Here is a 13,383-nt window from a genome sequence, read left to right as displayed (position 1 = left end):
AGCACTGCTCTGCTTCACTTGTTTCTCCAACAGTGAAAGTGAAATTGAAATGAGCTTATGGCACCTAATTATTTTCGCAAAAGGATTTTTTAATCAAGCTACTTTGGATTATTCACTGTATGCTGTTATTGAAGATGTTGAGGTGGCCCTTTTTAATGATTCGCTTCTAAAATCCCTTCATAAAAGGAGCGTTACAACTGACAAAACCAAGAAAAATCAATTCAATACGTGATATATTACTTACAGTATATATGCAAAATTATCTGCCAACAGAATAATAATTTCAAGTCTTAAAAAAGCCAAAGATAACTTAAAGTGAAGCTAAAAATAAGCAGGGGTCTGAATACAAACAAAAAAATTAGGAAGCTGTTGAAAAAAATATATTTGCTATGGATATATACATTTAGGAAATCCACTGTTGCCCTTAAAGTTGGAATAATTTTGTTTCCAGACACATTCTTCGTTTGATTCCTTTTCTTACATATCAGTAATCACCTTTGACCAGCTGTAATGATTTGCTATGTACTGAGTCCCAGTTATACTTTATTAAGAATAGATCACAATGTCAAAATCATTTCATGAGAAGTGGGAAAATATTGTATTCCAACTTTATGGGCAACACTGAATTCCATCTAGTCATAATATATTCCTGATGAAAAAAAATCAAGATGATATAAATGATAAATTCTGACTTTGACAAGGCAGTTCTGTACTTTCCAGTGCAGATTAAACCTCTATAATTCTGGTTTCAACCATTAAATTTCTCAGAATTGGTTAAAAGATTCTATTGGTAAAAAGAAATATCTTGTCTGACCACAAAACAAGCAAATCCTGTCTTGACCTAAGCTATTTGTTATCCAAGCTTCTCTTTTTCTTTTGTAATGTAATGTTTCGCATGTTAGCAGAAACATACAGCAGGTATATAAATTATAAGGAGAAACAGACTGTTCTATTTCTCGTCTCAAGTGTCTAACACATACAATCATCTTTGTGGTATTCCATATCTTTGTTACTTGCTCAAAGTACAATCAGAACTTAGGCAAAATTCCTACGTGTCCTTGAAACACGGTTATTTCAGACTACACCTGTACTCAGCTGACACGCTCAGTGTGAGATATGAACCAGCGAGCAGATTAACACTTGACAGCTGGTGGTAGGGAGTTTATTACAGAGCAGTGGGTCCACATAAAGGTATTCCACACTGCTTATGAGGCCTACAGTAACAGGTGTGCAGTGGTTGGATGTTGAAAAAGCAGGAGACCTCCCTGTTGCCAGCAGAGGGCGTTACATGTTAGTACTACAACAGAGACGGGTTTGGAGGGGGCTGAGAGGGAGAACATGGGGGGAGGGGTGCTTTCTTGAAGACTGTTCAGCTGACTATCCTTTTTCACAACCTGCAACTCTCCCTGGTGGTCTAGTGGTTAGGATTCGGCGCTCTCACCACCGCGGCCCGGGTTCGATTCCCGGTCAGGGAACAGTACTTTTCAGACACACCAGCCAGTCAAATGTGTAATAATGTCTGCCAAAGATGTTACGTGATCACTCTCGCACATCTGTCTGTCTGTAAAGGATTATGCATTAGCTACAGCACTGACTGTCATGAAAGTTGGTGGAAGGGTAGGGCATGGGCTAAGGACAAACCCCCTAAATTCTGCAGCAGATTTAGGCAGGGGTTTGACTTTTTCCCACAGAGGCACAGATTAGGTTGAATTTAGAAATGTGAAGTGTCAGGAGGGATGTGTGATGAAAGAGCATCTGCAAGAGTTATGGTTTTAGAGATGGCTGCACTGAAAAGACAAGAGGCAGAGCTGAAGATGTTGAGGTTTTCTTTGAGACTGACAAGGATGGACAGGATTAGGAACTAGCACATCAGAGGGACAGCTCAGGTTGGACACTTTGGGGACAAAGTGCAAGAGGCCAGACTGAGATGGTCCGGACATGTGCAGAGGAGGGATAGTAAATACAATGGTGGAAGGATGATGATGATGATGAAGATGGAGTTGCCAGGAAGGAGGCAAAGAGGAAGAGCAAAGAGGAGATCTATGGATATGATGGAGGAGGACATGCAGGTAGAAGAAGCAGAGAACAGGGTCAGATGAAAACAGATGAATTCATTAAAAGAGTCCCATGGGGGAAGTGGCTCAATTATTTTGTAAAAACTGTTGGTTTCATAACAATCAAATAATCTCACTGATCATGAACATCTTATCCACAGAGTAGAAAAGTATGGCAACATCTGGTAAGATCGAAAATTAACAAAACAATCACTTTGTCAGATGCATTTATATATCTTTTTTTTTTTCTTCAGAACATCAAAAATGATGGGTAAAAATAACCAACGCCATCATTTATGTCACTAAACTTTCCCATCATGGTCAAAACTTCCACTTAGCTGTTCCACCAAATTAAATATCAGCAAAATTAGGAGAAAGTTCAGTTGTTCACAGTGATACACAATTATTGCAACTTAAGCTAATTAGCGTGTTAGTGCAGGTTAGCTGATACATTTTCATCGATGGCAAAATGGGCGTGTTAGCATCTTTTATCTATATTTAACTTAATTACTAGCACAAATTGAAAAAACAGAGGAAAATATCTGACTGGTTTAATATTGTGAAATGGGAATTTGAGTGAAGTCTCTGTCCTTTTTTAGTTTTAGTATTTTTATTTATTTATTTTTTTTGCCGAAGTAAGCATTTTAGAAAAAATAGTAAATTTACCATCAGTATCCTCCAGAAAGAACTGGACTGCCATTTGGACCTTCCCAGAAGGATGCAGGTCTACCCAGAACTCGGCACGTCCGTTGGTTTTGGACTTCTTACAACGTTCTGCCAGTACAGACACGCCCACCGTAGCCTTGGCCAATGGCTCCTCTGTGTTCTGCATTAGCACCACCTCCAAAACTCGCCCCTCATAGATGTGAGCATCAAAAGTGGACTTCCAGGCTGGATACATGGTGGGCTTTCTCTGGACCAGAGTTTTTCCTCGTTCTGTGAGAAAATATTAGGATCAACTTGAAGAATTAACCTTTTAATGTTTTTTTTTTTTTTTTTAAATCATAGCACAGTACAGCACAATAGAAATGCTTGTTAATTAAACCTGGGCTGCATAGTTTCAATATGCCCAGCCTGTGTCTAAATATATGACTGCAATACACTGATGTGCATCCGTACATACCTGTGTTGACAGACTCCTTCATCTTGATGGCACAGATGGGTGGGTCAGATAAAGCAGGCAGAGCGCCCACATCATAAGCATTGAAGGCAATACGCAGGAAGGGTGCCATGGTGACCGTTCACCGAAGCCTCCTGGAACACAGACACACACCGAAGAGTCAGCTTGCACAAAGGCACACGCTCATCTTGTTGTCGGATTGCTCAAGTTCTGCACTTAAAACAAAGAAGGAAGAAGTGGCTAGCATGGTGCTTGAATGCAAATGACAGAGGAAGTAGAAGTTTCCAGTTCAAGACACAAGTTTGGAAACTACCTGCCAATACTAAGCAACGATGAAACATAGTGTCATTGTCATTGAGTGTAGAAGAGAAACTGAAAATCATGTGGATCAAATTCTAAGGCAAATATTAAAAAAAAAAAAAAAAAAAAAGAACTGACAAGAAAAGGAAATGAAAAGCAATTTCTTTTTCCTCTATGTTGGTCTGATTATTTAAACATGCAGTTTCATCCATAGTTGTAATGTCTAAGAAGATTTTACAGCTACACACCTCATTGAGAGGTGACAAATATTAAAATCTATTCTTTTTTGGCTGGGATCTAATGATAATCCTGTTTTCTGCACCTCTATTTGTTGTGAAGATTTTTTTGAGAGGCATTACTTTGTAGTCATAACTTTAAGACCAAGGCACAATTTTCACTAAATTCTTCACAACCTTGATTCCATTCTGCTTCAACAGAGCAGGATTTCTGATGTATAATCCGAACTCCATCTAGTACAGCAAAATGTGTGAAGGTGAAGGGCACAATAAACATTATGCTTACAGAAGACAAATTACCTCCTTGAAACCCCTTTACATCACTAGTCACTTTTCTTTAATACATTTTGTCTTAAAAATCTTATCTACAAGTTTTTTTCTTTATGTTAATTGAAAAAAAATTACCCCTCATTTAAAAAAGGGAAATAAAAAACACATTTTGCAAAAGTGTCCACCCAGTTACTTCATTTAAGCTAAATTGCTCCACTGACTGATTTGTTCAGCGCTGTTTCACATACTTCCCCTTAAAGTGGTTTGAAGAGCAGACCTTTTAGACTCTTAATCCTAACAGAAAACTGCATTAATAGTTAAAGATACATTTATCTATGAAAGCACATTCAACTGTGTTATGATAAATGTCCACACAAAAACACACATCTTAAGATTTCCTGTGTTTTAAGTGCTCTGTAAATCATTTCATAGTGAAGATTACAGGGGGAGACAATTTGTGTATTTAGGGGAAGCAAGTCAAGCTTCATGTTGTATAAAGTAGCTGTGCAAACAAACACATACTGAGCCCTTTCACGTTATTACACTAAAATACTATGTCACAGATGAGCTGGACATACTGGCTTACAGCCTAATTCCCAATGCAGCAATAAAAACCCACAGAATTCCTCAAACAATTCCCACACAGAACATAAGTTTAAGTTAAGTAAAGTTATTTAACCCTTAATCGGGAAAGTGACCATTTTTGGGAATTTCTGCATACATTACAAGACAGTGACAGTAACAGTTACAGTGAGTCAACAATCTCAGGTCCAGTGTGGTCTACAGGATATGTAAGGTCCACCTCTGCAGGAACAGTGAGTGTACCTGCTTTATTAGGTACCATGAAGTAATGGTACTAATGTTCTACAATACATGTACCTGTCCCCTTACATGTGTTATTCTTGTACTTTTTAAAAAAATATATATTTACTCCTTGGATTTTTTTTTTTGCCACTTATGGGTAAGGAACCACATATGGTAACTTCATTGATTTTGATTTTCTATACAATAACATTTCTTTTTTTAAAAATGGGGGTAAAAAAATCACAAAAGTAATGAAGTCTTGTGTCCTCCAATAACACACTGAGGTTGAAATTTTGAATTTCAGAGTATTCCTATGAGTGCCCTGTAAAGGGTTAAGCTGAAGTTTTGTCCCTTGTTGTATTAAGATAATTGTTGCTGCTTCATTTTATTTTACCTTCACAATGAATTTCAGATTCCATGTAAAATGGTGTCTCAGGTTATTAATAACCAAATGCTCCTTTTCTTTATCCTGGATGTAAATATGTACATGCATCCCCAGGACAGCAATGTACTGAAACCTCACTCTCTGTCAGTAATTCATCATTCACAAGGAGTGAATGATTCAAGTGTTGTTTATGTTCATGTCCCTCTTTACATTACTGAATGCCATTACTTTGACATCCTCACTGACTGAAAAACACACGCTGTGATGTATGCCTGTCCATGCACTTATATGTTCCTCAGCCTGAAAAGCAGACTAGGTTCTATTTTGAGCTCTGGTTGAATTTAGTACTTAGTTTGTTCTCTAAATGCTGGATTCTAGAGAAGACGAAAACATAAAGTCTTTTCCTGTAGATTAAGAGTTTCTTGACAAATGGAGAAGGTCGGATTGTGTAGGAGGCAGCAGGGTTCTAAAGATTCAGACTCAAGGCCTGGATGTTTCTGATGGTTTGACACCCGAAGACCAGGAGGACAACATGAGTGGGTAGTCAATGACTAACACTGATGTCTCAAGAGTCGTCACTAAGCCGCCCTCTGAGCAATGGTATAGTTACTCAGTAGCCAGCACACAGGAGTGAAAATAGCACTGGTCCTATGGCTTACTGTAGGAGTTAACAAATCAGAAAAAGGCTTTGTCTTCAACCTTTTACACACCTTGGAATTGCTTTAACTAATGAAATCCAACACTTCAAAATAAAGGTAATAATAGGGGAGAAGATTTTTAAAAAGGTAAGACAGTTTGGAGTGAGAAAAAACTGATTGCTCATTCATCAGCCGATATTGTACTTGACCTTCTCCCCCAAATATCTGACACTGAAAACACATTATGCATGTCTGAAATGAACAATCTTTGACTCAGCTGGTGACCTGAATATAATCAGAATAATCACTGCATCAGTTTAAACTATAATGTTGCTGCATACAGTGAAATTTTACACATATTAAGAAGTTATTTCATTCTTTTTATTTTGCTTGCATGTTTTATGGTAGTTTTTATTCTACCATATTCACCTTTTATATATTTTTATCTTATATTTTATCCTTTTATCTTCAAAACTGAGACCTGGGTAACATTTCGTTGCATCATGCACAATGTATCATGATCGAATGACAATAAAGCTCAGTCTGATTATCTAAACAAGACAAAATCTAAATAACAAGTAACGAATAGGTGAAGAACTCAATGATGAACTAACCATAAACATTTGAAACACTTTTCCCCCAAACTCTGCTATTTCAGGGACTAGTAGTAGCAGTAGTGTAGATTAATCATCAAACAATATCACTGTCTATGTGTCTTGTCTGTCTAGTATTTCATCCATCCATTTTCTATTCCTGCATAGAGTTGTGGTGGAATTATCGCTCACACATTAGGCAAGATGCAGGCTTTATTCTGGATAAGTCGTCAGTGTATTACAAGGCTAAATTACAAACAGAATAGCAATTATACCACCCTGAGTTGTTAAGAAATCATAAAAGGCATCGGTCTAATATGAGCGCCCATAACTTGGCCTAGCTTACACTAGTAATGCATAGAGTGGTACACGTGGAATATGGAGTTAAGATGTACTGTTGTATCATCAAGACCTCAGTGATAGAGACTGCACATAGTATCATAGCTGCATGACTCCCAGCAGTCCCCCAAGCAGAAAATAAATCTCTGTGCGCTCCTAATGTGAATGAATAAAAAAACCCACATGGTTTACAAGGCTTCACTATTAAATGTGCTCCACTGGGATGCAAGTGAAATATCTCTGTCATTGCTGCTGGAGGCTTGGACTGACCCAGTGAGCCTGTCAGCGATCTAAAGACTCTCAAACAAGCGACAATTCAAGTAAGGTCAAGAGGGTTAAGAAACTATTAGAGCTTACATAATCCTATCTAGACATATACACAAAAAACAACACACAAAAACAACATTGATCAAAGTCATTGAATTTGACACATTTGGCATGTTTTTTCAATTTTCTTTACCCTAGCTCATGCCCACGCGCGCACACACACACACACACACACACACACACACACACACACACACACACACACACATTGCTTCTTATAAAAAGAGAGCCTTGTTTCCCCAGAGAGAGTGGAAAAAATGAGAACATGCAATTGGGGAAGGGGTGGGTAGAGGAAAAGAGCAAGTGAGGGCCGAAAAAAATATGCTGAAAAAAAAAAAAAAAAAAAAAAAGGCAGGCCAGCAGACATGAAATCAGACCCTGTTGACACAACCAAAATGGCCTTCACTAGATCCATCCCATACAAAGTTAAGACAGTACTGCACGAAGTAAATAGTATTTGTGTGTTTGCATGTTTGTGCATGCATGTGTGTTTATGCTCACAGAGCTGTTGAGTTTCTCTCAAGTAGGTCTTTTTCTTTTGTCCTGGACTCAAAGGATTGTAAAGTGCTGTGCCAGTAAATGTAAAGCTGGCCCTGTTGCCTGGGGTGTGTGGCAACTTGTACACCCACAAAAGAATTCATAAATTATACACTGACAGCAGAAAGGCGCCACATGTGGGAAAACGTTACAACAACAGTGTGTACGTAAATACAACATGCCATATAACGCCATTTAATGACCAATGGCATGTTGTAGTTCAGCTTTCAGGAAGTTAAGTCAGATTCTTTATAATATTAACTTTGTTCTGTGAAATGCTCTGTTTCTGCTTCTACCACTACCAACTGCAAAAATTAATCCCTGGAAATGTTAATCGTTAATTAACAAGACACGGCACATGATTCACAAGCAATCAGCTAATAGCATAAGCAGATTATCACACAACCAGGAAAATCAACTTAGTTGTAATGATGCAATGGCAGTTTTCATGTGGTAAAAACAAAAACAAATCTGAACAGAGGTGCGTGACTGTCTATAAGAGATAGATTATCATGACAGTCAAGATCAGTGATGTGCCACCAACAGTAAATAGGTCTGGTATGCACAGAATAAAGAGTTAGTGGAAGCGGTTGTGGAGCAGGTCTAACTAGTTAGGGAGCCTCTATGTTCATGACAGCCGTTCATCTGCATGTCTGAACTGTAACCAGGAGTACAAATGACTGCAGCTGAGTTACTTTGCAAATGGATTTTTCCACAAGTCCTTAGTGCCAACAGGTTCACATGCAGAATGGGTGAAATGGGTTAAAAGTCTTATTTAGACAGATCTATGGAGAGGACATGTGAATGATCCTGGTCATCTGGATGACACACAAGGGTTTAGAATATTGTATTAACCCTTTCAGGGTGCTTGCCCTTTATCCAAACAAAAATTCCAGACTTTTTCAAAACTGCTATTTTTTCCCCAAAGACCTTGACTTTATGTACTTTTATACTTGCATGCCTACTTTTTTGGTTGCGATTGTACCTCTTGTGTGTAGTAGAAAAGTTAATTTTAATATGTATGAATGAATGCATAATTCACAGTAAATTATGTTTTACTGACAGAAATGTTTTCAAAACATATGAAAATCACAAAAGTGCAATCTATATCACACAAACACGTTTCTCTAGAATCATTCCAGTATCGACCGATTAGTGAAATCATATCAAGTTTTTTCTATGCTTTCCTCATGTATTTCTTATCTTACAAGATTATGCATCTGTGAGCATACTCTAAAATTCAACTATGAGAGAAACTTTTTTTTCGTACTTTATTAAGACTTTAACACAAAATTCCAGACTTTTCAAGGTCTGTAAAACAGTGTTTCAAAACTCCATACTTTTTAAGACTTTCAAAACCTGCGCAAGCACCCTGCCTTTAAGCGCTGAAGTTGCAATTTTGTGACAAGTAACATAACTGAATGAAACAGACAGCTTTTTAAAATCTTGATATCAAAATTTAATATTAAAACAAACAAACGAAAAACAACTCCGGCATCTAAAGGGTTAATATATGGGTTAAAAGCGGATATACAGATATTTAATGGGTGCTTGCTGTAAAACCTCCACTGATAATGGCTTAAGTGTTTTTTAATTATCAAATTGTAAGTGATTTCAGTGAGCCAATAAACCAAATAAATCACAATCCACTGCTTGCCAGACATAACAGACTGCACATATTGCAATGATATTAAACAACTTTTCTCTGACTTCCACGTCATGTCTATCTGTCAATTAAATGACATTTGAATGTTCTGAATGTTACATTTAAATTCTACTTGAACTCCACCAGTGCTTTTTTTTTTTTTATAAATATCTCTTCCATGACAGAGAAAAATTAAATAGATTCACAGATGTTTTCAAGTAAAACATGTGTTTTTTTTTTCTACAAAGACAAAGGAACATGGGTTAGTGAGGAGGCATAAAAAATATAATAGAACAAGGTAAATTAAAACCAGTTTGGGCTGTGTTACCACCAATACCACATTAGAAATACACTTCAGTAGCAAATGATGACAGGGAGGCCTTGACTGGATGAAAACTGGTCTAACAAAAAGAAATTAATAAAAAAAAAAAAAAAAAAAAAAAAAAAAAAGACAGAAAAATAGGACATGGGTGACATATCAACCTGTTTTGAGTCAAAGAAAACTGAACCAAATGCATAAAGTTATATAACTTCACACACACAAAAAGAGCTGTCAGTTTTTATATGATATGATACAAATCAAAAGTGCAATATATGAGGAAAACATTAACAGAAAACAGGATTTTATCTGTGATAGCATCACTAATCACATAAAAAAAATATCAATTTCTCTGTTCTTTTCTTGCTAGGTTTAATTTGTTCCTTCTTCCTCGGTTGCTTCACAGGGTTTCCCTTTTGGTACAGAGAGACAGAGACAGAGGGGAATGTGAGGCTGAGTGACAGACATCAAGGTCTGCAGTAGCCTTTGCAGATGGAGCTGGGCCAGTCAGCAGCTCTAGCAAATTAGAAATGAACAAACACGCTCCACATGATTATAATGAACCTGAACAAGCATGGCCAGAGCCAGCCAGGCCACATTCATGTCTAAAGCTAATAACCTGCTGTGTGGTTGTGTGTGTAAACATGTACTGCCTTATAAAACTGCTCAAAGAAATAGAAGTCCATCCACAGTGCAAACTAAACAATGATGATAGAGATGAGCTGTTTCTAGCTGTGATATTACTGTTGACTGTAGCTTTTGCTGCTTTAAAGGACAACATATAAAAAACTATTAAGAGAGAACATACTGCCCCCGCTTAGAGACATGCAGTTACAGTGAATGGACTCTAAATTGGCCATTTCAACAAAATACATCATCTTTTTCCAATTTTGCAGCAGAACTGCGTTACAGAAAAATAGTGAGAAATCCAGTCAAAATGATTCACCGTTTTTGAGAGGTATATTAAATATCTGTTGAAAACTCTGGGAACTGTATAGGACTGTGTAAAAAGAATGATTGAAGAATGAAGTATTCATTGTAACAAATGAAGAAACACATGTACAACAATACTAAATACTTTGCAGAGTTAATCATTCAGGGCTGGGCAATCTCATGGTCATATATTGTGATCAGTCTTTATGTGTCATATAATCTTCTTTTTCGGAGGGTAAAAAACATTTCTACTCAGCTAATATTCATTGTAATAGGCCCATTTATCTGTGGAATTGCACTTTATTATCACAGTAAGGGCTGCACTAACCAGTGGGTTTGAGCATTAATGTTGCTAGCACAGGTTTTTTAGCTTACTGGCCAACAGGGTGTATGCTATTGTCGTCATGCGGCGTCCGGCGGCGGCGTCTGTCGTCGTCCGTCACAAAAATTTCAATCGTCTTCTTCTCCCAAACTACAATTCCGATTGACTTCAAACTTGGTATACAGCTTCTTTATGATGATGTCAACAACAGTTAGTGAAATTATTTGGATCTGGATCTGATTCTGGATTTGGTGCGACTTTGAAAAATTTCCCCATTATAACAGATAGGAAGTGGATCGATGCAACAACTCAGTAAATATAAAGGATATCCAGTGTAAATTTCTACAGTCCAGCCCTGATGGGGAGATGACCAAAACATAATGGCCACATGCTGATCAGGATCTTCTTCTGGATCCGGGAACTTACGGAAAATTTAACATGGGCTCTTATGGGGAAAACATTTCAATCGTCTTCTTCTCCGAAACTACAGTTCTGATTGACTTCAAACTTGGTATACAGCTTCTGTATGATGATGTCAACAAAAGTTAGTCAAATTATTTCGATCTGGATCTGATTCTGGATTTGGTGCGACTTTGAAAAATTTTCCCATTATAAGAAATAGGAAGTGGATTGATCCAATAAATCAGTAAGTATCAATGATATCAAATTGGAATTTGAATTTTTTACAGATCTGATTGGAATATGACCAAAACATGGGCTATTTCTGTAATATAATAAATACACATAACTGGGTGATAATGAATGGCATCTGGATACATTTCCCAAATCAAAGCTTTTAATTTGGCCGGTAAGCTACAGGGCCATTGGTCCTATTTTTTTATTATTATTTCTTTAGTTTATTTCGAATATGCAACAAGACACAGTAATCTTACTTAGTCCTTAGAAATAAAACGGGTGGTAAGAAGTCATGGAAAAAAACACAAAAACAAAACTTATATATACACATAACTTCAATTGCACATTCAAAAAGGAGTGGGAGGAAGTATAACTTAATCCCACCCCTTCAGGGTTGCTAGGCTAGTGAGTTTATTTCAGTCTATAGGTGATAATTCTAGGCGTCTGTCCACACCATAGTGTTACGTGTATTCACTTGCATAATTTGTGGAATGTGTTGTTTTACAGCTGAAGAAATAATAACAAAGATTTAGCCTACGTCTATGAGCTGCTGGTGTGGCTTCTGACCTGTGACGTGAAGCGAGTCTGATTTACAATGAGGCTTTAGAGTGTAAAATGCTTTCGAATTGATTATACAATACTGGCAGGACAAATAAGGGCACCGCAATCTAGGTAATTATTGGAAACACTGCAGCTCTACAGAGAAATGTGGTTTTGTGTTCAACGAGATGCTGTCATAATAATAATTATGTTGGTTCAAAGGCAGAGTTTCTTTCAGATGACTCTAAAAACAACCAAAAAAAAAAATCAGACAGCCTAATCCTTCAGAAAGCAGAGGAAAAACTTGTAATGGTTTTGGTTGTTACTCACCTACATTTTGTAATAAGTCAGAAAATTGTGATTCAGACTAATCATATACCTCTAAAGATCGTCATACAATCTTTTTGCCAGATCACCCAGCTCTACATCCGATCATTTGACTGCGTCAGTAAAACCATGCAGGTTCCCTTTGGTACAGAAACAAACTGCGGCAGAAAAATGTCCTTAATCTGCAAATGCTTCTTGGAGCCACAGTGGGATGTATTATTACTGCATTAACACCAAGTCAGTAGTACATAAGTGTACTTGCACACACATACACAAGTCACTACACACGCTAATAACCTTGAACAAAGCAGCCTTTAATGAATTTCAGGAGTATGGCCTGAGAGAATCAAAGCCTGCCTTTCTTTTACTAACCAGGGTTAATGTCTAACACCCCCCAACGTAAGACATACACACGCATAGAAGGTAAAGGTTATGTCAACAGAGAAATGTCGGAGATTCAAACACTTAAACATCCAGTTGGACTTCTATGACATGAACTCTCTACGGGGATCAAAACGAAGAAGAGCAGAGGTTATTGTTTTATGTCAGACAATACATGCCTGTTAAAGCTACACTTGCTGTCAGATTGTTATGATTATTAAAAACCACAAAACTTCAGCTGTCACATTTGTGGAGAGATGACCCTTTCTGAATGTCTTTCTGCCTCCTTCCTGTGTATCACTGAGTTGTTTGGCACAGCTTCAAACCTGCTGTACCAGCATGGAATGAATCCTACCGCTGTGGGTGTGTACTCTCGCCACATGCATTAAGGGAGGTGTCCATTTCTGCTATGCTCACAGTTCACAAAGCCTTGGTTACTGTAAGAGAGACAAAATAGCATCTGAGCAGGGACATCGGTGGGATATAATGATGTGATCAGTGTGTGCGGTACAGAGAGCGTGAGATAGTGACAGGAGGCCAAGGTCAAGAAATGAACCAAACTATCATCATCCAGTGCTGATTTAGCAAAACGCTGCCAAAGGGTTTATGCCTGTTTGTGTGGTTAAGCATAATACCCAGTGCTCTTTTGTGTCTCCTACATGAAAACAAAAGCACCA

General features: G+C 37.6%; 1 protein-coding gene and 1 non-coding gene across 3 annotated transcripts in view; one reads left to right on the top strand and one right to left on the bottom strand.

Annotated features, from left to right (window-relative positions):
* The window catches only part of LOC115419642 (protein kinase C delta type-like), a 28,697-nt gene that overhangs the window by 7,736 nt on the left and 7,578 nt on the right, over positions 1-13,383 (bottom strand). For both annotated transcript variants that reach the window (XM_030134536.1, XM_030134534.1), the window contains exons 2-3: positions 3,178-3,308; positions 2,721-2,990 (exon numbers count right to left, since the gene is read on the bottom strand). In XM_030134536.1, coding sequence (XP_029990396.1) covers positions 2,721-2,990; positions 3,178-3,286 — 379 coding nt within the window. In that variant the 5' untranslated portion in view covers positions 3,287-3,308. The remainder of the gene's footprint in view (positions 1-2,720; positions 2,991-3,177; positions 3,309-13,383) is intronic.
* Positions 1,404-1,475, top strand: trnae-cuc (transfer RNA glutamic acid (anticodon CUC)). Its single transcript has one exon. It is a non-coding gene; the product is annotated as a tRNA-Glu (tRNA).

This window comes from Sphaeramia orbicularis, chromosome 5 (assembly GCF_902148855.1).
Source record: "Sphaeramia orbicularis chromosome 5, fSphaOr1.1, whole genome shotgun sequence".
Lineage (NCBI taxonomy): Eukaryota > Metazoa > Chordata > Actinopteri > Kurtiformes > Apogonidae > Sphaeramia > Sphaeramia orbicularis.
The sequence above is the reverse complement of the archived record's forward strand: the minus strand, read 5'-3'. Positions and strand labels throughout refer to the sequence as shown.